Here is a 25,377-nt window from a genome sequence, read left to right on the forward strand (position 1 = left end):
GTTCCTTTTTCAAGCTGATTACAATGAAGCTGTGGTATTCTCTGGTATATACCTGTGTATATACCCATACCTTATCTCTCCACAGATACATAGTAACATAGTAAGTGAGGTTGAAAAAAGACACACGTCCATCAAAATCAACATTTTAACATTTTTAAACCTGCCTAACTGCCAGTTGATCCAGAGGAAGGCAAAAAAAAAAAAAACCCATCTGAAACCTCTCCAATTTGCCTCTTCTCTCCACTCATACCTTTAGTAACATAGTAAAATAGTATTAAAAGGTATGGGTGGAGAGCAAAGTTATGAATGGAGAGAAGAGGTACGGGCAGAGAGAAAAGGTATAGGCAGAGACAAGAGATATGGGCAGAGATAGAAGGTATAGGCAGAGACAAGAGATATGGGCAGAGAGAAGAAGGTATGGGCAGAGACAAGAGATATGGGCAGAGATAGAAGGTATAGGCAGAGACAAGAGATATGGGCAGAGAGGGAAGGTATGGGCAGAGAGAAGAAGGTATGGGCAGAGACAAGAGATATGGGCAGAGATAGAAGGTATAGGCAGAGACAAGAGATATGGGCAGAGAGGGAAGGTATGGGCAGAGAGAAGAAGGTATGGGCAGAGACAAGAGATATGGGCAGAGATAGAAGGTATAGGCAGAGACAAGAGATATGGGCAGAGAGGGAAGGTATGGGCAGAGAGAAGAAGGTATGGGCAGAGAGAAGAAGTATGGGCAGAGAGAGAAGGTATAGGCAGAGACAATAGATATGGGCAGAGATAGAAGGTATGGGCAGAGATAGAAGGTATGGGTGGAGAAAAAAGGTGCTTTGGAGTCAGGAACGAATTTTTCCCCCTCTGAGGCAAATTGGAGAGGCTTCAGATGGTGTTTTTTGCCTTCCTCTGGATCAACTGACAGTTAGGCAGGTTAAAAAAGTTAAAAGGGTGAACTTGATGGACCTGTGTCTTTTTTCAACCTAACATACTAGGTTACTAATGTAATTGTATGCATCCACCAAGCGATGGCAGAACTAATAGGAACAGGGGGTTTGACTGAATGGTGCCAACTACACTATGGGGTGCTGTCAGTGCCGCAGTTCGTCTGCCTGGAGGCAATTTAAACCATAAGTAGAATGAGAGACTGGCTTTGTGAACTAGGTACCTTAATGTCCCCTCAGTTTCTGATGACAGCTCCGTATGAAGAATTGGGGTTCAGCTCCAACCTAGGCGCAACCTGCATAGAGTTTGTATGCTTTCCAGTTCTAATTGGCTCCTGAAGAAACTGCAGAAGGGAAATGAGACTGTAAGCTTCATGGGGTAGGGACTAATGGTAATCATGAACTTTTTCTCTTTGTAAATGTACTGTGTAATATGTCTAAGCTATATCAATACTACATAGTAACATTCACTTACTCCTGCAATGATTCCTGCAGTCACTAGGTGGAGACATCTCACCAAAAAGAAAAAAAAAACTAAGCAATTTTTTTTAGTTAAGTCCTTAAAATTAACCAAAAAAACAAAGTCTGTTAAATAGTTTTCTGTGAGTAGCTCTGTTTATTGGCTGCACAGCATGAGTTTTTAGGGCTGCAGGGCTTTCAGGTCACATTAAGTTGTGTTGCAAATGTAAACGATATCTGTATAATGTTCTATAAAACTGGAGCGCAGGTAAGATATATGTTAATATGTGGGGACAGTCATAGAAGCTCATTGCAGAAATCACAGAAGCCCAGTCTGTGCCTTTACTCTGGTCCCTGTACCAGCCAATCAGTCAAATGGCCGTAAAATCTGTCCTTTTCTTTCCTCACATTAATCTACACTCACATCTGGTGTTTATCAAAGGGTAAAAAGAAAAAGGGGGCAAAATTCTCAGAACTCCCATGGCCAGTTTACCTTCAATATAGGACTTCGCAATATATTACATAGTGGGATTGTTTTTTAATTGCTCTTCCTTAAAAACATGATATATATTTTCTAGTGATTTTTGGACCATTAGTTTAAAGTCTATTTTATGTGCACTGTTTAGTCAAGCCACTCAACCTCATGACAAATCTAAAGAACGCTGTTTTTTCAGTCACTCTTTCTATAGTTCCAGGGGTACCCAGGGTACAAATAAACACTCACCCCAAATCTCCCCCTAACTGACCTTCAGGTTGGGCCCCCTTAGCTCATAACAAGGTTACAGATATATAGAAACATTGGGGTGTCACCCTGCTATAGTTCCAGGGGTACCCAGGGTACAAATAAACACTCACCCCAAATCTCCCCCTAACTGACCTTCAGACTGGGCCCCCTTAGCTCATAACAAGGTTACAGATATATAGAAACATTGGGGTGTCACCCTGCTATAGTTCCAGGGGTACCCAGGGTACAAATAAACACTCACCCCAAATCTCCCCCTAACTGACCTTCAGACTGGGCCCCCTTAGCTCATAACAAGGTTACAGATATATAGAAACATTGGGGTGTCACCCTGCTATAGTTCCAGGGGTACCCAGGGTACAAATAAACACTCACCCCAAATCTCCCCCTAACTGACCTTCAGACTGGGCCTCCTTAGCTCATAACAAGGTTACAGATATATAGAAACATTGGGGTAACAGTCATCCTGCTATAGTTCCAGGGGTACCCAGGGTACAAATAAACACTCACCCCAAATCTCCCCCTAACTGACCTTCAGGCTGGGCCCCCTTAGCTCATAACAAGGTTACAGATATATAGAAACATTGGGGTGTCACCCTGCTATAGTTCCAGGGGTACCCAGGGCACAAATAATCACTCACCCCAAATCTCCCCCTAACTGACCTTCAGACTGGGCCCCCTTACAGATATATAGAAACATTGGGGTAACAGTCACTCTGCTATAGTTACAGGGGTACCCAGTGCACAAATAAGCACTCACCCCAAATCTCCCCATAACTGACCTTCAGGCTGGGCCCCCTTAGCTCATAACAAGGTTACAGATATATAGAAACATTAGGGTAACAGTCACCCTGCTATAGTTCCAGGGGTACCCAGGGTACAAATAAACACTCACCCCAAATCTCCCCCTAACTGACCTTCAGGCTGGGCCCCCTTAGCTCATAACAAGGTTACAGATATATAGAAACATTGGGGTAACAGTCATCCTGCTATAATTCCAGGGGTACCCAGGGTACAAATAAACACTCACCCCTAATCTCCCCCTAACTGACCTTCAGACTGGGCCCCCTTAGCTCATAACAAGGTTACAGATATATAGAAACATTGGGGTGTCACCCTGCTATAGTTCCAGGGGTACCCAGGGTACAAATAAGCACTCACCCCAAATCTTCCCCTAACTGGTCTTCAGACTGGGCCCCCTTAGCTCATAACAAGGTTACAGATATATAGAAACATTGGGGTAACAGTCATCCTGCTATAATTCCAGGGGTACCCAGGGTACAAATAAACACTCACCCCTAATCTCCCCCTAACTGACCTTCAGACTGGGCCCCCTTAGCTCATAACAAGGTTACAGATATATAGAAACATTGGGGTGTCACCCTGCTATAGTTCCAGGAGTACCCAGGGTACAAATAAGCACTCACCCCAAATCTCCCCCTAACTGACCTTCAGACTGGGCCCCCTTAGCTCATAACAAGGTTACAGATATATAGAAACATTGGGGTAACAGTCACCCTGCTATAGTTCCAGGGGTACCCAGGGTACAAATAAGCACTCACCCCAAATCTCCCCCTAACTGACCTTCAGACTGGGCCCCCTTAGCTCATGACAAGGTTACAGATATATAGAAACATTGGGGTGTCACCCTGCTATAGTTCCAGGGGTACCCAGGGTACAAATAAGCACTCACCCCAAATCTTCCCCTAACTGGTCTTCAGACTGGGCCCCCTTAATACATGATTGGTTGCTATGGGCAATATCACCAGTTACATGTCTCCACTATTAATAAACACACCCCTATGTCTCTATATGTTCTGTACCAGATAACTGGGAGACACACTGGTGGCAAGACTCTGTCATGAGTCTGTAACTTCAGTTAAATGTATAATCTGTGATCCTCATGTGATAGAGATAAGGACCAACAATAAATGTGATTATGATCTGTAGATAAAGAAGAAAATGAAGTGGATATTGTTCCCATTCCAACAGGGGAGGATCTTGCTCACATAATAGAAGGGCTTATTGGATCCTGTAGTTACATATTAGTTAGACATCCCTTCACTCCAGCCTTGATAGATGACATTTTTGGCAAACTAACCATGTAGAAAACATTTTTTATTAATTTTGTGCAGCCTATTGATTTACCCCGTTTCAGTTTTACACTGAACTGTCCCTTTAAATGATCCCAGGGCAGTGATTTAGGGTCTATTCATTGGTCACGTTTGTTGCTGCATTGCAGTCCCAGGCAGATGGCAGTTGGGAGAAGTGACCTTACTTATTGGCGGTCAATAACCCCAGGGGAAAGTGCAATAACGCTAAAAGAATCTTTTTAGGGACTCGCTGTCCTTACCTGACATAGGCATATCAATTGCAGGGGCAGCGGGTGACATTACTGGGCACAGTGGTGTCATCACTACAGTTGCCACCCAGCTGGCATTTTACCGGCCTAGTCATTAAAACACCTGCCAAGCTCAGGGCAGGAATTACAAATTTACCGGCAATGTAGTTGCCGGTAAATTTGTAATACCCTTAAAAAAATCTTGGTTTGCCCCCAATCTGCTGGAAAGTTAACTGTTCTCCTCCATCTGGCCATCGCCGTGATGTGGCTCCGCCCCATTTTACATCACGCCCCGTCCCCTTTTGTTCACGCCCCCACCAGCGGCCAGTAGAAAATGTATGAAGAAGGTGGCAACCCTAGTCATCGCAGGGTGGAGCAGATTCGTTCTGGACTGGGACTATCATGTATTGATCTGTGGTTGGCCGATCGCCAAGTCAATCTCTGAAAATTCTGTCTGGTTTTCCTAATCTGGAAAACTAGGCCGGCAGTTTTGATTTAGGCTGCCCTTCTGAAAACCCGCCTTGATCAAAGTGGCAACCCTAGTACCTACCTCACCTGTTTTTTATTTATTATTTCTCATAGCTTTAAGGAATCACTTTTAAAAGGCACAGGCTGGAGAATGGTGGAAGCAATGCCTATCAGTAAGCCATGTCTCCCAACCGTCCTGTTTTCTGCGGGACAGTCCCGATTTTGACAGCTCAGCCCACAGTCCCAAACTTAAAGGGCAATTTCAGCTTCATTAGCAAAACTGTTATAACACATAAAACATGGTCAGCTTTTTTTCTGATGTTTTTGTCCCTCTTTACATTTGTCACATGTTGGGAGTTAGGACGTTAGCTGTCTCCTAGTAGTATTAGTTAGTAGTATTATATCCCCATAAATCTCAAATGAGGCACAATGTAGACTTTGTCCCGTTCCATCTACTACCTGTGTTCCTATGGGGGTATTTTGTCTTTTCTAAGAGCCCAGAGGCACATTTGCCTCCATCACACACAGGCAGCCAATCAATGCCTCTCCCACTTGGCTTGGTTTGGCTCCGCCCACAAACAGGAAGTAGCAGAGGGGGAAACGGTTCTGCAGCAGGAAGTTTTCATCTCAGTCAGGACAGTGATCAGCTGATCAGGAAGTGGCTCTACCTAGGGTAACATCGTTGAGAGAAAAGAAAGCAAGTAAAGGGGATAGAAGAATACCTTTTGTGACAGAATATGGGGGATTCAGCAGACAAATTTGATAAAATAGTTAGAAAACATTGGTCCACCATTGGACAGGACCATCAATTTGGTAAATTGTTCCGGGGAAAGCCACTCTTCTCGTACAAAAAAGGTGGGAACATTTCCAATCACTTGGTGAGAGCTGACATTGGCACACACAAAACCACCAGCTGATTTTTAAGTACCCCCAAAAATGCCACTTTCCCCTGTTTGAACTGCAATAGCTGTAATTCAATCATTAAAGGAGATTCCATTCCACACCCCAAAGTGGGAATAAGATCTCTGTAAGACAATATTTTACCTGTAATACTGATTGGGTGGTCTGTGCCTTAAAGGGCATGGAAAGGCAAAAAAATAAAATCCCATTTTTACTTTAATGAAAAAGAAACCTATCTCCAATATTCTTTAATTAAAAAATGTGTACCATTTTTATAAGAAACCTGACTGTATGCAGTGAAATTCTCCCTTCATTTACTGCTGTGGATAGGAACTGTCAGACGGTCCCTAACTGCTCTGCAGGGAAACAATCATACTTATGTACAGCAGGGGGAGCCCCCGCCTTACTTCCCAGCCGTGCAGAACTCAAGCAGCTTTATTTATGATGATCCCTAAGCAGCCCAGACCACACTGAGCATGTGCACAGTCTTGGTCTTGCAAAGATGTATAACAAAGTTACAAGATGGTGACCCCCTGTGGCCAACTTTGAAAGCATAAATCATTTGTTTGATTAGACTTGTGGTGCAGTAAGTTCATGTTTATGTTTAGTATACAAAATACAGCATTTCTAGCCTCTAGACTTTTCAAGCCCTTGAAAATGTCCTTGCAGCGCTGTTTACGTAGGACAAACCTCCCGCCACGTAAGAACACGAATAGGTGAACACAAGAGATCCATAAGTACATATGATCCGGCAGAAAAGAAAACACACACTCCAGTGGGTAAACACTTTAATACAGTTAAACACAATGCAGTCAGCTTAAGGTGGATGGTACAGGACATGTAGAAACACCTTTACGAGGTGGTGATAGAAATGTATTTTATTACAATGTGAAGCCAAATGGACAGATGGGCTGAACTGTGTTGAACCACTTGGGATGAATGACGCCTGGAGCCTTAAATGTTTTCTATGAGGTGGCTAAAAGAATGAATAACTTCTGCTTATACTATATATATATATTACAGCTGAAAAACACTGGAAGACTCTGAGATTTTGGACTCTGTTACTGACTCTATGTGGTGAGAAATATAATCTAAATCAAAAAGAAAAGAACCCCTCTTCTATTAAATACTACAGGTCTCCCAATATCAATTGATCCTAAAACTTCCTAAAGTCTCAACCACATATAAATCAAATAGTTATCAGCTGCACAATTCTCCTTTTCCCGGTGGTTGATATTCCCGCACTGGGATTCTAAGGGGACCATAGATTTGTGTTTTTTTAGGAAAAGATGGCATTTCAACAAGTTAGGGCAAGCTAATTTTTGAGACCACCGTCTTGGTTGCCCTGTGCTTCTCAATCTTTGTGGTGTCCCAGGGATAGAAAATTATAGGTAGAAGATATTGGGACAACTCCGCCTTTCTTTATTTCAATTTCCTTCTAAGGCTAGGACTCCATGAGCGATTTTGTTCAGATCCGACGCGCTGCGACAAAACGCATGCGAATTGTCGCATGTGACAAAAATAAGGCAAGAGATAGAATTGTCGCATGGTGTCACAGCGTTGATCCGACGCAATCCGACTGTCGGATGCAGACGCTGCGTGAAAAAACCCGGTGGGCCCCAGCCACTTGTGGGCCCCGCCGGCCCAGATCCGCTACTCAGTGGTGCGACCCCTCTTTGTCGGTAAAATCAAAATTCGCACATGTTCATACACATTTACAGGTGAACCGGAGCGCCGGAGCAGCAGGGGGGCCCAGGGACAGTAGCCCCGGTGGGCCCCAAGGCCCCCAGTCCGACCCTGGTCCCTGATCTAAGGTTTTTGGGTGGATCCCTAGTCTAAGGTTTTTGGGTGGATCCCTAGTCTAAGGTTTATGGGTGGGTCCCTGGTCTAAGGTTTTTGGGCGGATCCCTAGTCTAAGGTTTATGGGTGGGTCCCTGGTCTAAGGTTTTTGGGCGGATCCCTAGTCTAAGGTTTATGGGTGGGTCCCTGGTCTAAGGTTTATGGGTGGGTCCCTGGTCTAAGGTTTTTGGGTGGATCCCTAGTCTAAGGTTTATGGGTGGGCCCCTGGTCTAAGGTTTTTGGGTGGGTCCCTGGTGTCCCAGTCCGACACTGTCAGTCTCCAACAGGCAGAGGGGATTACAAAGGGGGGCTGCATCGATATTGCAATGAGCACAATAGCAGTTTCTGCACTAGCAGAGCTATATTTCTGGGTTAAAAGCCAGAAATTTTGCTCTTAGGGTAGGACTACACGAACGATTCTGGCGTGATCCGACACGCTGCGACAAAACGCATGCGGTCGTGATGCGTCAGATTAATGCTGCGACACCATGCGGCAATTCTATCTCTTACCTTATTTTTATCGCAGCGCATGGGATGGCGCCAGAATCGTTCGTGTCGACCTAACCTAAAAGTTACACGAGTTGTCTTTTTGCCTCCCCTTATGGCAGGAGCAGCCCTGGACTAATTATAGCAGTGTAATTGCTTGATTGTTATACAACACTTGCTAATATGTAATCACAATTCTACACATCATCATCTAGACAAATCATGAAAAAAAAGGTCTTGGGTGACAGGTACATTTTAAAAGGGGTGGTTCACCTTTAAGTTAACTTTAAGTATATTATAGAATGTCTAAATCTAAGCAACTTTTCATTTTTTTGTTATAGTTTTTTAATTATTTAAAGCCCTCTTCTGACTCTTTCCAGATCACTGATCCCATCAAAAAAAAACAAATGCTCTGTAAGGCTACAAATGTATTGTTAATGCAACTTTTATTTTATTTATCCTTCTATTCAGGCCTCTCCTATTCATATCCCAGTCTCTTATTCAAATGCATGGTTGCTAGGGGAATGTGGACCCTAGCAACCAGATGGCTGAAATTGCAAACGGGAGAGCTGCTGAATAAAAAGCTAAATAACTCAAAAACCACAAATGATGAAAAATAGTTGTCTCAGAATATCCCTCTCTACATCATACTAAAAGTTAATTTAAAGGTGAACATGGCTAGACTGAGCTAGAGACACTATTATGGAACAGAGGCAGGTTTGTGTGTAAAAGAAAATACGCAGGCAGAATAGTGGCTATGATTGAATTAAATTAAATGTAAGTTTCCAATACTGATCACTTTCATTAAACCATATACAAGAGCCTTTGTGCTGCTGCTGTTAGGGCTGGACTAGGGGCCTAGGGCAGCAGTGTTGGACTGGGACACCAGGGGCCCATCCAAAAACCTTAGACATGGGGCCCACCAAGAAAATTTAGACCAGGGGCCACTCTCAGTACATTATTCTTCCTCTCCTCACTCAACCTCTATTCTCCTAGTCTCTTTTAGTTATACATAATATAACCTATGATTCCATCTATTTAGCCTCTTTGTTCTCATAGGAAAAGGGAATGGCCATGAAATAGGCCAAAAGTTTAGCAGCAGGAGGGACCACTGACACCTGGGCCCACCGGGAGTTTTCCTGGTATCCCTGTGGGCCAGTCAGACACTGTAGGGCAGGGTCGTACTGGGCTCACGAGACCCCGTGAAAAACTCCAGTGACTTCCGACTTCCCTCCCTGGCCCTCAACAAGCCTGCAAGAAGGAGAAGGTTGGTGCAGGGGTGCCGGAGGGCTTGGGGGTGGAAACCCCCAGTCCAACACTGGCCTAGGGTGCAACGGTGGGGGGGGGCATACCTTCTTTGCCAATTTTCCCCTATTTCTAGCTTTTCTGTAAAGCATCAAGGCAAGGGCACATCAGTGGTGGGTATTTGTTGTGCAAGTTGGGGACAGTTGGTAATGGAGTTTATTTGGGCAACCTTACCTTTTTATATGGCACTGGCTGCTGTCAAGTTTCATATACTGTATCTAGGCCCAGATTTACATAGCGGGCACCCCTAGGCCCGTTGCCGTTCCTCGCCCCCCGTCCTCTCCCTATTTGCCAAATTTTCATCATCGGGACTGGAGCAATGGGGAAATTTAAAAAAAAACTATTGTGTCTCTGCACATCCCCAGTGTTTCTGAACCTAAAATCCTGCTGCCCTAGGCCCAGGCCTTGGTGGCCTCTCCACAAATCCAGGCCTGACTGTATCTGTTACTGTGTTATGAGATGGGTTCTGACCAAAGATTGGACCTCCAAGGGTTTACTTGAACTAAAAGAGTCCAACAACCACTGGTCTAAGGGCACCTATAGATGGGATTTTTTTTCCGCATGTAGCGCAGCAATTTTTTGACCACACCCCTTTCTGTGGCCACACCCCCTAATTACCATGTTTGTTTTACAAAATTTGGCAGGTTATGAAAGTTTGAAAATATTTCTCCTTATCTAAACTGTGTTTTTGTGTCTCAACATTGTTACAAAGTCTCTTATTTGCACCTGTTAGCTGTTCTGGGCTCTCTGCTAAAAGCCAATTAAGTGAGAAACTTTGTTTCTTTTTCTGGCTGTTCAGTGCAGAGAAAAGAGGGACTTTCCAGTACAAATGAGGGACTGCGGGTTGAGCTGTCAAAAGAGGGACTGTCTCTCCGAAAAAGGGACAGTTGGGAGGTATGATCTTAGTAGTCCACCACTTCATGGGGGTCTTTAAATTAATTCCAAATTAGTATTAGGTGCACCCAATATATGTGTGTGTGGTTATAGTAAATTCCTATGGAGTGCAGGCGAGAAAAAAACCAGCTTGCTATTCAGTGACATCTTGGTCTGTCAAGTGCAATTATTCTAATCTTCCAGAGCTTTTCAGAATCAAGAGCCGGGCTTAGCTGCAGGGTAAGTATGAGAGCTCTCTATGTGCATGGCATCAGTGCTGAAGTATCCAAAAAGAAGCTCCACTCTTCTGCCAAAAAAACAGAGAGAGAGAGAGAGAGAGAAATGTTCTGCTCATCTCCTTTAAGATCCTGCTGATTTGTGCTCCTCTTGCTCCTGATATAATAAGCTAAAGCTGTCACGGTGCCAGAGCTGTGTGTTTTGCACACTCCATAATATTTCATGCTGCCGGTGCCTTTCCGGAGACAGAGCCACAGCCACAGCACCATACAGAGCTCACACGGTGCCTGGAAGTCAAGGATTTGATCCCGTGGAAAAGCGACTTATTCTCTTGGGGATTATTGTGTTTGAGGTTGCCTGGGACATGGGTGCCACTCACGGGAAAAAGGTAGGTGATGTTGAGATATATTATATATTTTTTTTTATGAATGAATGTTTTCAACAAAACTCAGCAAGTAGAGAGTGCTGGGGTATGCTGGGAGTTGTAGTTTATAAACCACTGGAGAAGGATACCCCTGTTGCCAGATCATATATCAGGGTGCTAACTTATAACGACATTGTCATCCTGCTCACCTGTTACTTTCAGAAGTTGCAGATTTGGGGTAGCAACTGAGGGGGCCTCAGCTCGTTCAGGTGAGCATGTGACCACAAGGGGCCTATAGTCCCACCCTAAAGGTCATACACGAGCAGATTCGATTTGACCGATTTGGCAGCTTATCTGCCTGTGTATAGAGCCTTCCGACTGGCCTCTCCGACTGATATTTGGCCAGAAATCGACCAGGTATTTTTTATGTCCCGATTGAGGGGCATCGGCTATTTGCTGCAGTCCTCAATCCATCAGTTCCCTTTACCATCATTGTTATCCGATAGTTTGGCCCTAGGGCTGAATCAGATTAGCCCAATATTGCCCTGTCTCTGTTGGGCATATCAGGAAAGAGATCTGCTCATTTGGTGAGTGTATGGCCACCTGAAGTTCCTTTTAACTCTTCATAAGGGGATCTGCAACTGGGAAATGGGCTCAGAATGTAACCCACTCTGGTCAGCGTACTCAAGTACAATACAGGGATGGAATCCATTATCTGGAAACCCATTTTCCAGAAAGCTCCAAATTACGTGAAGGTTGTAACCAGCACAACCCACAGCCTCCAGTCACAACAACAGGGTGGGGTGTATTCTGCTCCACAAGAGCTACAGGTAGGGCAAGACTGGGGTGCTGGCACATTTAGATATGGCAGGCTTTTTGCCAAAGGTCTTTTGTTATTGGAGGGGGGATCTCGTGAGTTCTACTATGTATCATTGGGTGAGATTGGAACTGGACTTAATGAGGTGAGTTCATTCAAGGACACAATTTATTGTGCAAAGAAATCTGGGCAAGTAACACATGAATTTGTCAAAATCAAAATACTATTTCACTCTTTAATTTATTAAATTGGTGTCGAAGGATTTTTTTGTAAAATCGTACGATCGTACAATTAAATCGAAGTACGATAGTACGATCTTAAAAATCCTTCGACTTCGAATGTGGTACTACCCTATTTGAAATTCGAATTTCAACTTTCTTTTCACTTCAAAATTCGACCGTTGATAAATCTTTCCCTTAATATCTAAAAAGCGATTACAAGTAATCAAATTACGGAAAGTGTGTCTCCTGTAGACTCCATTTTATCAAAATAATCAAAGTGATTTCCTTTTTCTGTGTAATAATAAAACAGTCGCTTGTACTTGATCCCAACTAAGATATAATTAATCCTTATTGGAAGCAAAACCAGTCTATTGGGTTTATTTCATGTTTATATGATTTTCTAGTAGACTTAAAGGGGTGGTTCGCCTTTAAGTTTACTTTAGTATGTTATAGAATAACCAATTCTAAGCACCTTTTCAATTGGTCTTCATTATTTATTTTGTATAGTTTTTGAATTATTTGCCTTCTTCTTCTGACTCTTTCCAGCTTTCAAATGGGGGTCACTGACCCCATCTAAAAAACAAATACTCTGTAAGGCAACAAATGTAGTGTTGTTGCTACTTTTTACTCCTCATCTTTCTATTCAGTCCCTTTCCTATTCATACTCCAGTCTCTCAACCAAAGTGATGCATGGTTGATAGGGTAATTTGGACCCTAGCAACCAGAGTGCTGAAACTGCAAACTGGAGAACGGCTGAATAAAAAGCTAAATAACTCAAAAATCACTAATGATAAGAAATGAAAACCAATTGCAAATTGTCTCAGAATATCCCTCTCTACATCATACTAAGGGCTCTTACACACGGCCGTTCCGACCTGCGCTCCCCTGCGTTCCGTTTTTTGGCGTTCAGCCGCAGGGGAGCGCAGGAATAGACGCAAGTCATTATTTGAAATGGGGCTGTACTCACTCAGGCGCGTGTAGGCGCCGAACGCAGGAAAAATGCAGCATGTTGCGTCTGAACCTGCGTTCGGCGCCTACACGCGCCTGAGTGAGTACAGCCCCATTTCAAATAATGACTTGCGTCTATTCCTGCGCTCCCCTGCGGCTGAACGCCAAAAAACGGAACGCAGGGGAGCGCAGGTCGGAACGGCCGTGTGTAAGAGCCCTAACAGTTCATTTAAAGGTGAACAACCTCTTTAAGGTATGAAGATCCAAATGATGAAAATTTCGATGGCAATAGTTGCTTTTTATTTATGTGGATTATTGGACAGATGAATCCCCTTATTATACGAGTTGCTGTTCTTCTTGGCTTGGAACCTTTATACCAACTCGTCTTATGAAGTTTAAATTTTCCAGCCTTACAGAAGTTTTTCTTTTTTTCCTATTTTGATGATGTATTTCATCTCCCCAGTGTCACAACTTATTCAGCAGTGAAATTTCAAGATCCAGTTCTGGAACCTTAATCCACTTAAAGGCAAAAGCGAAAGACGGGCTTTGGGATTTCTGAAGCTGATTTTTTTTTTAACCCTTTTATAATCCAGCAGGGAATAAAATGTGACTGTGTTCTCCCTGACTCCAAACACCTAGGGGCCGATTCACTAAGGGTCGAATATCGAGGGTTAAGTAACCCTCGATATTCGACTAGGAATTAAAATCCTTCGACTTCGACTATCGAAGTCGAAGCATTTAGCGCAGATAGTTCGATCGAACGATCGAAGGAATATCCTTCAATCAAAAAAAGTTAGCCAAGCCTATGGGGACCTTCCCCATAGGCTAACATTGAGTTCAGTAGCTTTTAGATGGCGAACTAGGGGGTTGAAGTTTTTTTTAAAGAGACAGTACTTCGACTATCGAATGGTCGAATAGTCAAACGATTTTTACTTCGAATCCTTTGATTCAAAGTCGTAGTCGAAGGTCGAAGTAGCCCATTCGATGGTCGAAGTTGCCAAAAAAAAACTTCGAAATTCGAAGTTTTTTACCTTCGAATCCTTCACTCGAAGTTAGTGAATCGGCCCCCTACAGTACATACAGGTTAATGGGCTCCTGATGGAACTGACCATTGTTTGTAAATAATGAATGAGGACCTTAGATTGTAAGTTTCATATTTGCCGTTCCACATGGTACCGGTATTCGATCCATTATCTGGAAACCCATTATCTAGAAAGCTCAGAATTATGGAAAGGTTGTTTACCATAGACTCCATTTTATCCAAATAATCCAAATTTGCAAAAATGATTTCCCTTTTCTGTGTAATAATAAAACAGTAACTTGTACTTGATCCCAACTAAGATATAATTAATCCTTATTGGAAGCAAAACCAGCCTATTGGCTTTATTTAATATTTACATGATCTTCCAGTAGACCTAAGGTATGGAGATCCAAATGACATCAAGATCCTTTATCCAGAAAACCCCAGGTCCCAAGCATTCTGGATAACAGGCCATATCTGTACTAGCAGCCTTTTAGCTCAACCTTAAACATAGAGGCAGGGCAGATAAATATTAATTGCACTTTCCATTCTGCACTTCCTAAATGTCTCTGCATTTCAAGATGAAGACAGTAGGGCAAGACAGAGATAGTTGGACAAAATATAATCAGTAGGACAAGTTGGAGACAGAAGGGCAAGATGGAGACAGTAGGAAGATGGAGATAGTAGGGACAAATGGTGAAAGGAAGGCAAGATGGAGACAGTAGGGCAAGGTGAAGATAGTAGGGCAAGACAGAGACAAATGGACAAGATGGAGACAGTAGGACAAGATGGAGACAGTAGGCCAAGGTGAAGGCAGTAGGACAAGGTGAAGGCAGTAGGACAGTGTCGGACTGGGATGTCAGGGGCCCACCAGAAAACCTTAGACTGTAGACTCACTTTCCAAACTCCTGTTCCTCCTCTCCTCCCTCAACCTCTTTATTCTCCTAGTCTTTTATATTTACTTACTATATTCTTAAATTATTGCACGTTTTATCCCCATAAAGAAATGGGCAGAATGACCAGGCGAAATGGCTAGAAGCAAGAGGGCCCAATGACACCTAGGCCCAATGGGAGTTTTCCTGGTATCCTGGTGAGCCAGTCTGACACTGTAGTAGGGCAAGACAGCAACATATGTACAAGATGGAGACAGTAGGGCAAAATGGAGACAGTAGGACAAGAGGGAGAGAGTAGGGCAAAATGGAGACAGTAGGACAAGATGGAGACAGTAGGACAAGAGGGAGAGAGTAGGGCAAAATGGAGACAGTAGGACAAGAGGGAGACAGTAGGGCAAGATGAAGACAGTTGGGCAAAAGGGAGACAGTAGGACAAGAAGGAGACAGTAGGGCAAAATGGAGACAGTAGGACAAGAGGGAGAGAGTAGGGCAAAATGGAGACAGTAGGACAAGAGGGAGACAGTAGGGCAAGATGAAGACAGTTGGGCAAAAGGGAGACAGTAGGACAAGAAGGAGACAGTAGGGAAAAATGAGACAGCAGGGCAAGATGGAGACTGTAGGGCAAGATGAAGACAGCAGGGCAAGATGGAGACAGTAGGGCAAGATGAAGACAGTAGGACAAGATGGAGACAGTAGGGCAAGATGGAGACAGTAGGGCAAGATGGAGACAGTAGGACAAGATGGAGACAGTAGGACAAGATGGAGACAGTAGGACAAGATGGAGACAGTTGGACAAGATGGAGATAGTAGGGACAGATGGTGAAAGGAAGGCAAGATGGAGACAGTAGGGCAAGACACATACAGTAGGACAAGGTGGAGACAGTATAGCAAGATGGTGATATTAAGACAAGAAGGGTACAAAGTCTGTTTTGTTCAGGGCCCTTTATACTATAAATCCAACAGAAATATATACAAAATGAATGCATACAAGTTTGATTAACCACCTGCTCCATGTTGATGGATTGGACATACCATTCCACATGGGGAGGGGGTTGTTGCCACTGATCCATTCTTTTTTATTTCAGTCCTATAAATACATTAACTACATTGGCTGTGAAATCCCTTCCCACACACACACACATATGTGATTCCCTAAGGGACCTCTTACTCTATCTGCTTATGTTTGCATTAGCTACTTACTGCATTGCTGGGATTCCAGGATTAGGTTTCGATGTAAAAAAAAAAAAAAAAAAAAAAGAAAGTAAAAGAAAACTATGAAGACAATACCAGCAACCTTGAGTTGAAGAGTCACAGTTTATATAAATAGCAGGGGCCCCCAAAAACTCTGAAGGGGATCAGATTAGGGATAGTGAGAAGATGTTGGAGTCAAGAAATTGACAGTTGTTTTGGTGCAATAAGGACCCACCATGGGCCCATCCACCTCTAATTTTGGGATTGGAGGGTTATTTTTCTGGACCACAAAACTTCAGGTTATGCCTCAAGCTAAAACCTCGGGTTTAAGACCAAGTAGTGTGGTGTTTCTTTGAAGCTGTCAATCAAGACCTACCTGCCATTCTGGTGGGGCACGAGTGGCCTTTCAGCTCCTTTTATAAGACACTAGGGGGTCTGTTTAATAAACTTCGTAAAAATTATCTATAACCCATTATCGCTGAGAATATTCTGGCGACAAAATTAACACCCCTCGCGTGTTTACTAAAGTGCGATGAGACCAATTTGTCTTGCGATAAGTGGAGTTAATTACGCAAGCGTAACATTTAGTTTTAGCGTTATTTCTGGTGACTTGCGAACTTTTTGGCACTTATTTAGGTTAACGGCAGAATCTGCTTTAAATCTTGCTGATTTTTTGGGCACCACTACCAATGGCCACACCAATGAATATAAATATAGAGTATGAATGAGTTTATATCACATAGTACAGATATGGGATCCGTTATCCAGAATTCTCCTGACTGGGGTTTTCCAGATAAAGTATCTTTCCATAATTTGGATCTTCATACCGTCTACTGAGAAATCATATAAACATTAAATAAACCCAATAGGCTGGTTTTGCTTCCAATAAGGATTAATTATATCTTAGTTGGGATCAAGTACAAGCGACTGTTTTATTATTACACAGAAAAGGGAAATCATTTTTAATAAATGTAATTATTTGGACAAAATGGAGTCTGTGGGAGCCGTTCTTTCTCTCTGGATAATGGATCCCATACCTGTTCTTATTACCAGTTTATAATGTTTTATTATATATATTTATGGTCAATTATGTATTATCAGGAATATTATATTAATTTGTATAAATTCACTAAAATTGAAGATGTTTTTAACCTTCACAAATCTTGTGAGATTAGTGTCTTTAATGCTGGTTTAAAAACTCGATAAATTTTAGTTTTTGAGTGACCATCCAATAAGGGCCAGATTCAAATCAGTGAGACAAGATCTACTGATTTATCACGTTAAAACTCAAGGACAAAATTCAATCTGAGGAGAAAAAGCTTTTTCTCTAAATTCAGTTCCAGTTTTTTCCCATAGGCTTCAGGAGAGTTTTCACGTGATAAATCGTGAGATATGTTGAATTGAATTTCGTGCATGACTTTTCACGTGATAAACCTTTTTCTCACTGAATTGAATCTGGCCCAAAGTCAAACAAATCAAATTAAAACTTGAAATTTTCGTGTTTTATTGTGAAAAAAAGTCAAGCTTTTTTTGTGAAATTCAAAAAATTTGTGTTTTTTCTAAACACCTGAAATATTAGTAAATAAGCCAAATTCTTGGATGGGAGTTGAGTTGAGTTTGTTTCTGGTAAAATATAAGAAAAAAAATTAGTAAATAACTTCCCCCTCCAAATATAGATTGGCCAATTGTTCTATCGTTTAAAAGCACGAATCAGATTTGATAAATACTTTTTGAAAACCAGTTTTGGTTCATTTCCGTCACTTCATGGGTGCGGGGCCACAGCCACCTGTTTAATAGAATGAGATTTTTCAGGCGTGACATTCACTCACACGTTCTTTGTAAAATTCATGGTTTCTTTCGTTCTTACTGGCCTTGAACATCGATATAAAAAAGCGACTGATACATATTTATAAATGCCACCGACAATGCCATTAAGTATTATGCCCAGAGATATTTCTTGGTGTACGGAACAGGACACACTGGTTTCTGTATTCATGCAAGGAACGGAGCATTTCAGTTCTTTTTCAAGGACCTTGGGGGCATTTAGAGCGGCACAACAGTAAAACAGCAGCAGAGACTGGGGTTCATTTATCAACACTGGGCAAATTTGCCCATGGGCAGTTACCTATAGCAACCAATCAGTGATTCGCTTTTTGAAGCCAGCTGCAAGTAGAACAATGAGTGCAGAAATCTGATTGGTTGCCAGGGTCGGACTGGGGGGCCCGGGGCCCACCGGGACTGCTGTCCAGGGGCCCCCCCTCCGACCCCCCGCCCCCCTACTAAAACGCGTCGGGCCAGCAACAGCGCCGCTCGGCGCGCATGCGCAACAGCGCCGCTCGGCGTGCCACTCGGCGCGCATCGCCCGAAAAAAATATTTTTTTGCCGATTGGAAATATCTGGAGAAGGGTTCTGGCCCGGCGGGGGCCCACGAGGGTCGGGGCCCACCGGGTTTTTTCCCGGTATCCCGCCGGGCCAGTCCGACACTGTTGGTTGCCATGGGTTACTGCCCATGGGCAAATTTGCCCAGTGTTGATAAATGAGCCCCAGTGACTTCGCCTTCCTCTCATATAAAGCTCATCTATGAACACCAGCACAGTGAGAAAAGTGCACTTTCAGATGCAATTTGGCATCATTTTTACCCACAAGGTTTCCCCCATAATGACAGTATCATTGTGAGTGATCACAGCATTGTTTTGCCACAATTTCATCTGATTTTTTAAAACAAACGGTTGAGTTTATTCCATAATCAGGCACACATTGTGGGGTAGCGTAGTTCCCAGCATTTGGCTTTAATACAGCATTAGCCTGTGAATCTTTGGGAACCCTGGAATAATTGCCACATGAAGGATGGACGTAGCTCCAGGGTTCTCCTGCTTCAATAGACACACTTAAATGTAATTCTTCATAATGGGCAGGATAAATAAACAGAAGCTCAATGCAACTATGCAGAAGTGCAAGGAAAGTGTTTGGACACATCTATATTTAATGAATAGCATCAATAAGAGCTCAGCCTTGCATCCATTTTTATTCAGGAACACTTGCACCTGCATTCATAAATGAGACTTTATGTGAGGCTTTGGGTGTTTTGTACATGTTGATCAAGTTTTAATTGAAAAATTAAACTTTATAATATATCAAATAAATTAAAATAAAAAGAAGACATTATACAATGCGCTGGTTGCAATGCCTTTTCCAAAATGCACACTACACATAATAAAGCTCCAGAGGGAAAGGGAAACGGATGAGGAGAGGTGAGTGGGGGAAAGGTTGGAGAGACCTCAAGTTTGAAGCTTTAATTCAAGACAAAAACACAATGAGGGAAGGAGAGAGGTATTCATTTTTTTCCTCAAGGCTGTATTTGGTAGCCCCAAAGCAGTTTGTGGACCAGCCTGCAGCCGTCTTGGGTAGACATTCTTTCCCTCCTCAGAAGGAGGTGATTCATGGAGAACCACAAATGTCCTTAACACAGTTCGTAAGGCACCAGGCTTCAAGGATTGTTCCTCCCATATGTCCTGAAACATTCTATAAAGTGGTGGAAAATAATGTTCCTGCCACCTGGTCTCTGAGTTCATGTTCAAGGGCAACAAGCAGGGCCTGTGCAAATAGGCAATTCAAAAAATGCGCAAAGCTTTTTCTCATGAATGATGCACCGTGGGCAATGAAAGTTCTAAGGGGGTATCCACCTTGGATAGCTATCTATGCAATGTCCTTGAGGTTGTTGGTCAACCTATCAGACAAACTTTGCAATGACCAATGGGAGCCCTGAAACAGACAATTCCTTGGTCTGATCAACTTGTGGGTTCTCTATAAGTTGGCTTGTCTCCCTCCAGTTGGTTCTCCCTTACAAACTTAGTCCCATCCAGGTAAAACCAATGGGTGTTCCCAGGGGCCCCCCCTCCGACCCCCGCCCCCCTACTAAAACGCGTCGGGCCAGCAACAGCGCCGCTCGGCGCGCATGCGCAACAGCGCCGCTCAGCGCGCCACTCGGCGCGCATCGCCCGAAAAAAAATTTTTTTTTGCCGATTGGAAATATCTGGAGAAGGGTTCTGGCCCGGCGGGGGCCCACGAGGGTCGGGGCCCACCGGGTTTTTTCCCGTATGGGGCCCTGCGATTTCTGATGACGGTCCTGGGTGTTCCATTTGTAAGGGTAGGAGCTGTCCCACCCCTTCATCTGCCTAAATGGGAGAAGAAAGAAGAGGGACATGGAGCTGCCAGTATATTCCTTGTCTTTTCCGTTCAATCTCTGGCGGATACATTCAGTTATACCATGTGATACATACAAACAGAATGATAGGGAAGAGGGCAGAACTTGCAATGTGAGTGTGTGTCCAGTAACTAGGTGTATTTTCATGGTTGGATTAGGCCATCAGGACACTGGGAGAAAAAAATAATCGGCCATGCTGACCCCGACCCAAACCCTACCTAGATGGTGCCCTCTGACCTTCCCTGGCTCTGATTTCAGCCACAAAAAGTAAAAACAACATATGTGAAGAGAGAGAGGGAGTTGTGGCACAGGGTGGGCCTCACAGCTGGGGTGGGGGTGTTGGTAGCACCGGTGGACCCCCCAATCCGATGCTGTTACCTTCATGTGACATATACTGTACAGATGGAATTATAGGTAACTGGGCAGAGCCCATCTTTTTCATCACATGGTATAACTAAATCAGTAATACTAGTCCTAATACTCTCTACAACTTACTGCTGTGTAACCATTAGGGATGTAGCGAACTGCCGATTTGGTGTTCGCGAACGCCGTTCGCGAACACCGGCAAAAAATGCGAACGTTCGCGAACAGTTCGCGAACTTCGAACACCCGCTAAAATCGTTCGATTCGAACGATCGAAGGATTTTAATCGTTCGATCGAAGGATTTTCATTCGAATCGAACGATCGAAGCCATTCGATCGAATGCTTTTCATTCGATCGAATGCTTACAATCGTTCGAACGAATGGAAATCGTTCGATTTTTAGCGGTCGAAGGAATTCGAATGGTCGAATGGTCGAACGATCGAACGCGAACTCAAAATGCGAACGTTCCCAAACGTTCGCGAACATTCGGCGGACGCGAACGTTCGAAGTTCGCGCGAACTAGTTCGCGGGCGAACAGTTCGCTACATCCCTAGTAACCATTACATCTACCAAACATGACTTTATTGTCATTAAAATTGTAGGAGAGAAAAGCAAAATTCTATCACCGATTGCTGATCCATTGCTAAAATCATTTAGGTTTGGGTTTTATCATTGAGGAAAAGATCTTACATTAATTACGTTCAGGGAATCGAGCCAGTTGGCTTTGTCTGCTGACTCCATAGTTCCACTTAATTACATTTAACCTGTTATTGCCACATTCTGCTGTAATCATTATATGTATAGCGCAAACCCCACGCGTTTCACACATTCACACATGCAAAAAAAAACAAGGGATTATTGATAAGAGTACAAAACGGGAAACAGGCTCAAGCAGTTATACAGGCCCCGTTGTAATAAAAGCCCAAGTACAACTGAAAAAAAAGTTGTTAGTCCAGAAAGAGATAATTATATGTGTTCATATTACATTCAGTATTTGTACTCGCATGTCTGTACCTGTATGTTTCTGTGTTACGGCAAAGATTTCTGAAATGCTTAAGCCTAATTTATAATTGGAAAAATCCATAATCTGCATAAAAGTAAGTGCACTGGAATTACAAAGTGCAGAGAAATAGTGGCGCTAGAGTTGCCTCCTGTTTTGAGCTAAACAAGGCCTGTTCCAGTTGAGGTTTGTCCAATCAGAAGCTCTGGACCACCAGCTCTATTAACTATTTGGACCCTAGCTACCACATTACTTAAAGGAGAATTCAACCCTAATGTTAAAAAAAAAACTACCCCCCTACCGTACATAGACCCCCCTTCCTCCTCCTCCCAGACTAAGGTGCCGATTCACTAACTTCGAGTGAAGGATTCGAAGTAAAAAAACTTTGAATTTTGAAGTTTTTTTTTGGGCTACTTCGAAAATCGAATGGGCAACTTCGACCTTCGACTACGACTTCGAATCGAAGGATTCGAACTAAAAATCGTTCGACTATTCGACCATTCGATAGTCGAAGTACTGTCTCTTTAAAAAAAACTTCGACCCCCTAGTTCGGCATCTAAAAGCTACCGAAGTCAATGTTAGCCTATGGGGAAGGTCCCCATAGGCTTTCCTAAGTTTTTTTGATCGAAGGATATTCCTTCGATCGTTGGATTTAAATCCTTTGAATCGTTCGATTCGAAGGATTTAATCGTTCAATCGAAGGAATTATCCTTCGATCATTCGATCGTACTATCTGCGCTAAATCCTTCGAGTTCGATATTCGAAGTAGAAGGATTTTAGTTCCTAGTCGAATACCGAGGTTTAATTAACCCTCAATATTCAGCCCCTAAGTGTTATCCCGGGAAAATGCCCCTAACGTTTTACTTACCCCTCGGTGCAGATTCAGGCATCGGAGTTCACAGGCGCCATCTTCTTCTCTTCGGAAATCTTCGGAATGAGACCGGCGTGCCGGTGCATGCGCAGCTGGAGCAATTTTCTGTGTTGCGGCAACTGTGCATGCGCCGAAAATAATGAAAATTGCAGAAGAGCCGGTCTCATTCTGAAGATTACCGAAGCGGCTGAAGATGGCGCCCGTGAACGCTGATGCCTGAATCTGCACTGAGGGGTAAGTAAAATATAGGGGCATTTGCCCGGGGTAACACTTTGGGGTTTATTTATCAAAGTCCGAAATTTATCTCAATATTTTTTGCTACAAACTCCGATCAAATCCACTCGGGTATTTTACACTTATTTATTAATAAATTTTCCCGAACATTTGCTTTGTGGGAACAAAAAATTCGATTTTCACGAAATTTTTCAGAGTTTTTCATACGATCTTCACAATTTTCAAGATTTTTTCGAAAATTTCGGGGTATTGCACGAAACCCAGCGCACATCAAAAAATCATTGGGACTTCTCCCATTAACTTATATGCAACCTCGACAGGTCTGAGATGCCGGATTTTCAGATTCTGACTTTTCCATCCTCGGGGTTTAATAAATTCCAAAAAATTCGTGATTTTTTAAAAGTCAGATTTTACACTGGGGGGAGGAGGGAAGGGGGTCTATGTAGGGTAAGGGGTAGAGTTTTTTTAACTTTAGGGTTGAATTCTCATTTAAATAAGAACAAGACCCACTTATTCCACTCCTGTACCCTGCAGAGGTTTCCTACCTCCTATCCAGACAACCCATGTACCTTCTGACATTCCCTCCATCTCTGGAGGTCAGGAACATGCACATACCCACAGCTTTAATGAAAAACTATCCCCCCCGAACAATGTAGGCCTCTATAAAAAGAAATTGCATAAAACAGCTCATAAGTAAAACCCTGTTTCTTGAAAATAAACTATTTTCATAATAATATACTTTTTTAGTAGTACTGTATGTGCCATTGGGTAATCATAAATAGAAAATTGCCATTTTAAAAAGCAAGGGCCGCCCCCTGGGATCATATGATACACAGTGCACACAAACAAACCATACATGTTAGGTCACATGAGCCAATTAACAGACAGAGTTGTGTCCACATTTCTTCCTGTGACAGTTAGAGCTGCAGTATTTCTGGTCAGGTGATCTCTTCCTGTTACAGTTAGAGCTGCTGTTTTTCTGGTCAGGTGATCTCTTCCTGTTACAGTTAGAGCTGCAGTATTTCTGGTCAGGTGATCTCTTCCTGTTACAGTAAGAGCTGCAGTATTTCTGGTCAGGTGATCTCTTCCTGTTACAGTTAGAGCTGCAGTATTTCTGGTCAGGTGATCTCTTCCTGTTACAGTTAGAGCTGCAGTATTTCTGGTCAGGTGATCTCTTCCTGTTACAGTTAGAGCTGCAATATTTCTGGTCAGGTGATCTCTTCCTGTTACAGTTAGAGCTGCAGTATTTCTGGGCAGGTGATCTCTTCCTGTTACAGTTAGAGCTGCAGTATTTCTGGTCAGGTGATCTCTTCCTGTTACAGTTAGAGCTGCAGTATTTCTGGGCAGGTGATCTCTTCCTGTTACAGTTAGAGCTGCAGTATTTCTGGTCAGGTGATCTCTGAGGCAGCACACAGACTATCACAAAATGGGGGTTGAAGGCAAGAGATGTAAAAAGGCAAAATTTACTTAAATATATATACCAGTCTGGTAAGATACCTTAATATGCCACTTAATATGATATACACTGTCTGTTGCTTAAATATTCATTGTGGGGGTATAGCTTTCCTTTAACTCCACATTCTCCTGGTTGGCAGTCTCTGCAAGGGAGAAGAAGTCAAGAGGCCAGACATGGTGGTTACAGATCCCTTTCTCTGCTTATTATCATGAGGTACAGAGGAGCAGGACCAAGTGGGGTGTGTGAGTTGCATGATTTGGGAACATAACAAAGTGGTATCAAGGGGTTTTGTTCTCTTTTAAGAAAATGACACAAACTAAGATGTGTCCTCACCCAGAATGTAAACACTTATGCACAATCAAGTGCAAAGAGCAAAAAGAGAAGCAAATCAAGTGTATTACCTACAATGCAGCATTGTTTCTTGGAATTCCAGAACCATGGGCTGCCCTGCAATTAATTTGCTGGATACCTTACAAACAGTGAAGAACTCCACCCAAAGGACTTCCGCCCCCCTCATTTTCTAACATAACCTCCTCCTTTATATAAGCTTTTAAATCCTGCCTAACAAACAGACATACCCCTCCTCATTTTCTATTGCCTCTGTTCCTGGGAAACAAAGTATAGCCACTGATATTAACTGCCAGTCATGGGACTCATTGAGCCATGTTTCCCCTCCAGTGCCAGCTGGAATCCCTTACTGAACCCCCCACACACCCCTAAAATCTCCTCCAACCCTCTATCTATCTTCTCTGCCAAAACAGCTGCACCTTCATCATTGAGTTGCCCCCATCCCTAGCAAAGAGCCTGTAGCCGACTGAGAAATCAGCCCAGTTCTCAAAAAACCCAAAACCCTCCTCCCTACACCAATCTCTCAGCCAGGCATTAATCTCCCGAAGCTCCCGCTGTCTCCTGAGCGTTGCTTGTGGCACAGGTAATATCTCTGAGAAAATTGCCTGGCAAGTCCTCCCCCTCAACATTATACTTAGAAAATCATTCTCGAGGACTTCACCACCTCCTCTAACTTTGTCATTGGTACCTATATGTACCCCAACCACTGGGTCTTCCCCAGCCCCTACCAATAATCTGTCCACTCCTCCACCACATGCAGAACCTTAGCACCAGGCAAGCAGCAGACTGTTCCACCACATGCAGAACCCTAGCAACAAGCAGGGACAGTCTGGACATGGGGGGGCCCACCGGGTAACTATACTCC

General features: G+C 43.2%; 1 protein-coding gene across 1 annotated transcript in view; it reads left to right on the forward strand.

Moving 5' to 3' along the window:
• Window positions 1-10,666: 10,666 nt before the first annotated feature.
• The window catches only part of LOC108715936 (actin-associated protein FAM107A), an 81,585-nt gene continuing 66,874 nt past the window's right edge, over window positions 10,667-25,377 (forward strand). The window contains exon 1 of the mRNA XM_041561830.1: window positions 10,667-10,968. Within this exon, the coding sequence (XP_041417764.1) occupies window positions 10,945-10,968 (24 nt within the window). The 5' untranslated portion in view covers window positions 10,667-10,944. The remainder of the gene's footprint in view (window positions 10,969-25,377) is intronic.

Source organism: Xenopus laevis, chromosome 4S (genome assembly GCF_017654675.1).
Source record: "Xenopus laevis strain J_2021 chromosome 4S, Xenopus_laevis_v10.1, whole genome shotgun sequence".
NCBI classification, from domain to species: domain Eukaryota; kingdom Metazoa; phylum Chordata; class Amphibia; order Anura; family Pipidae; genus Xenopus; species Xenopus laevis.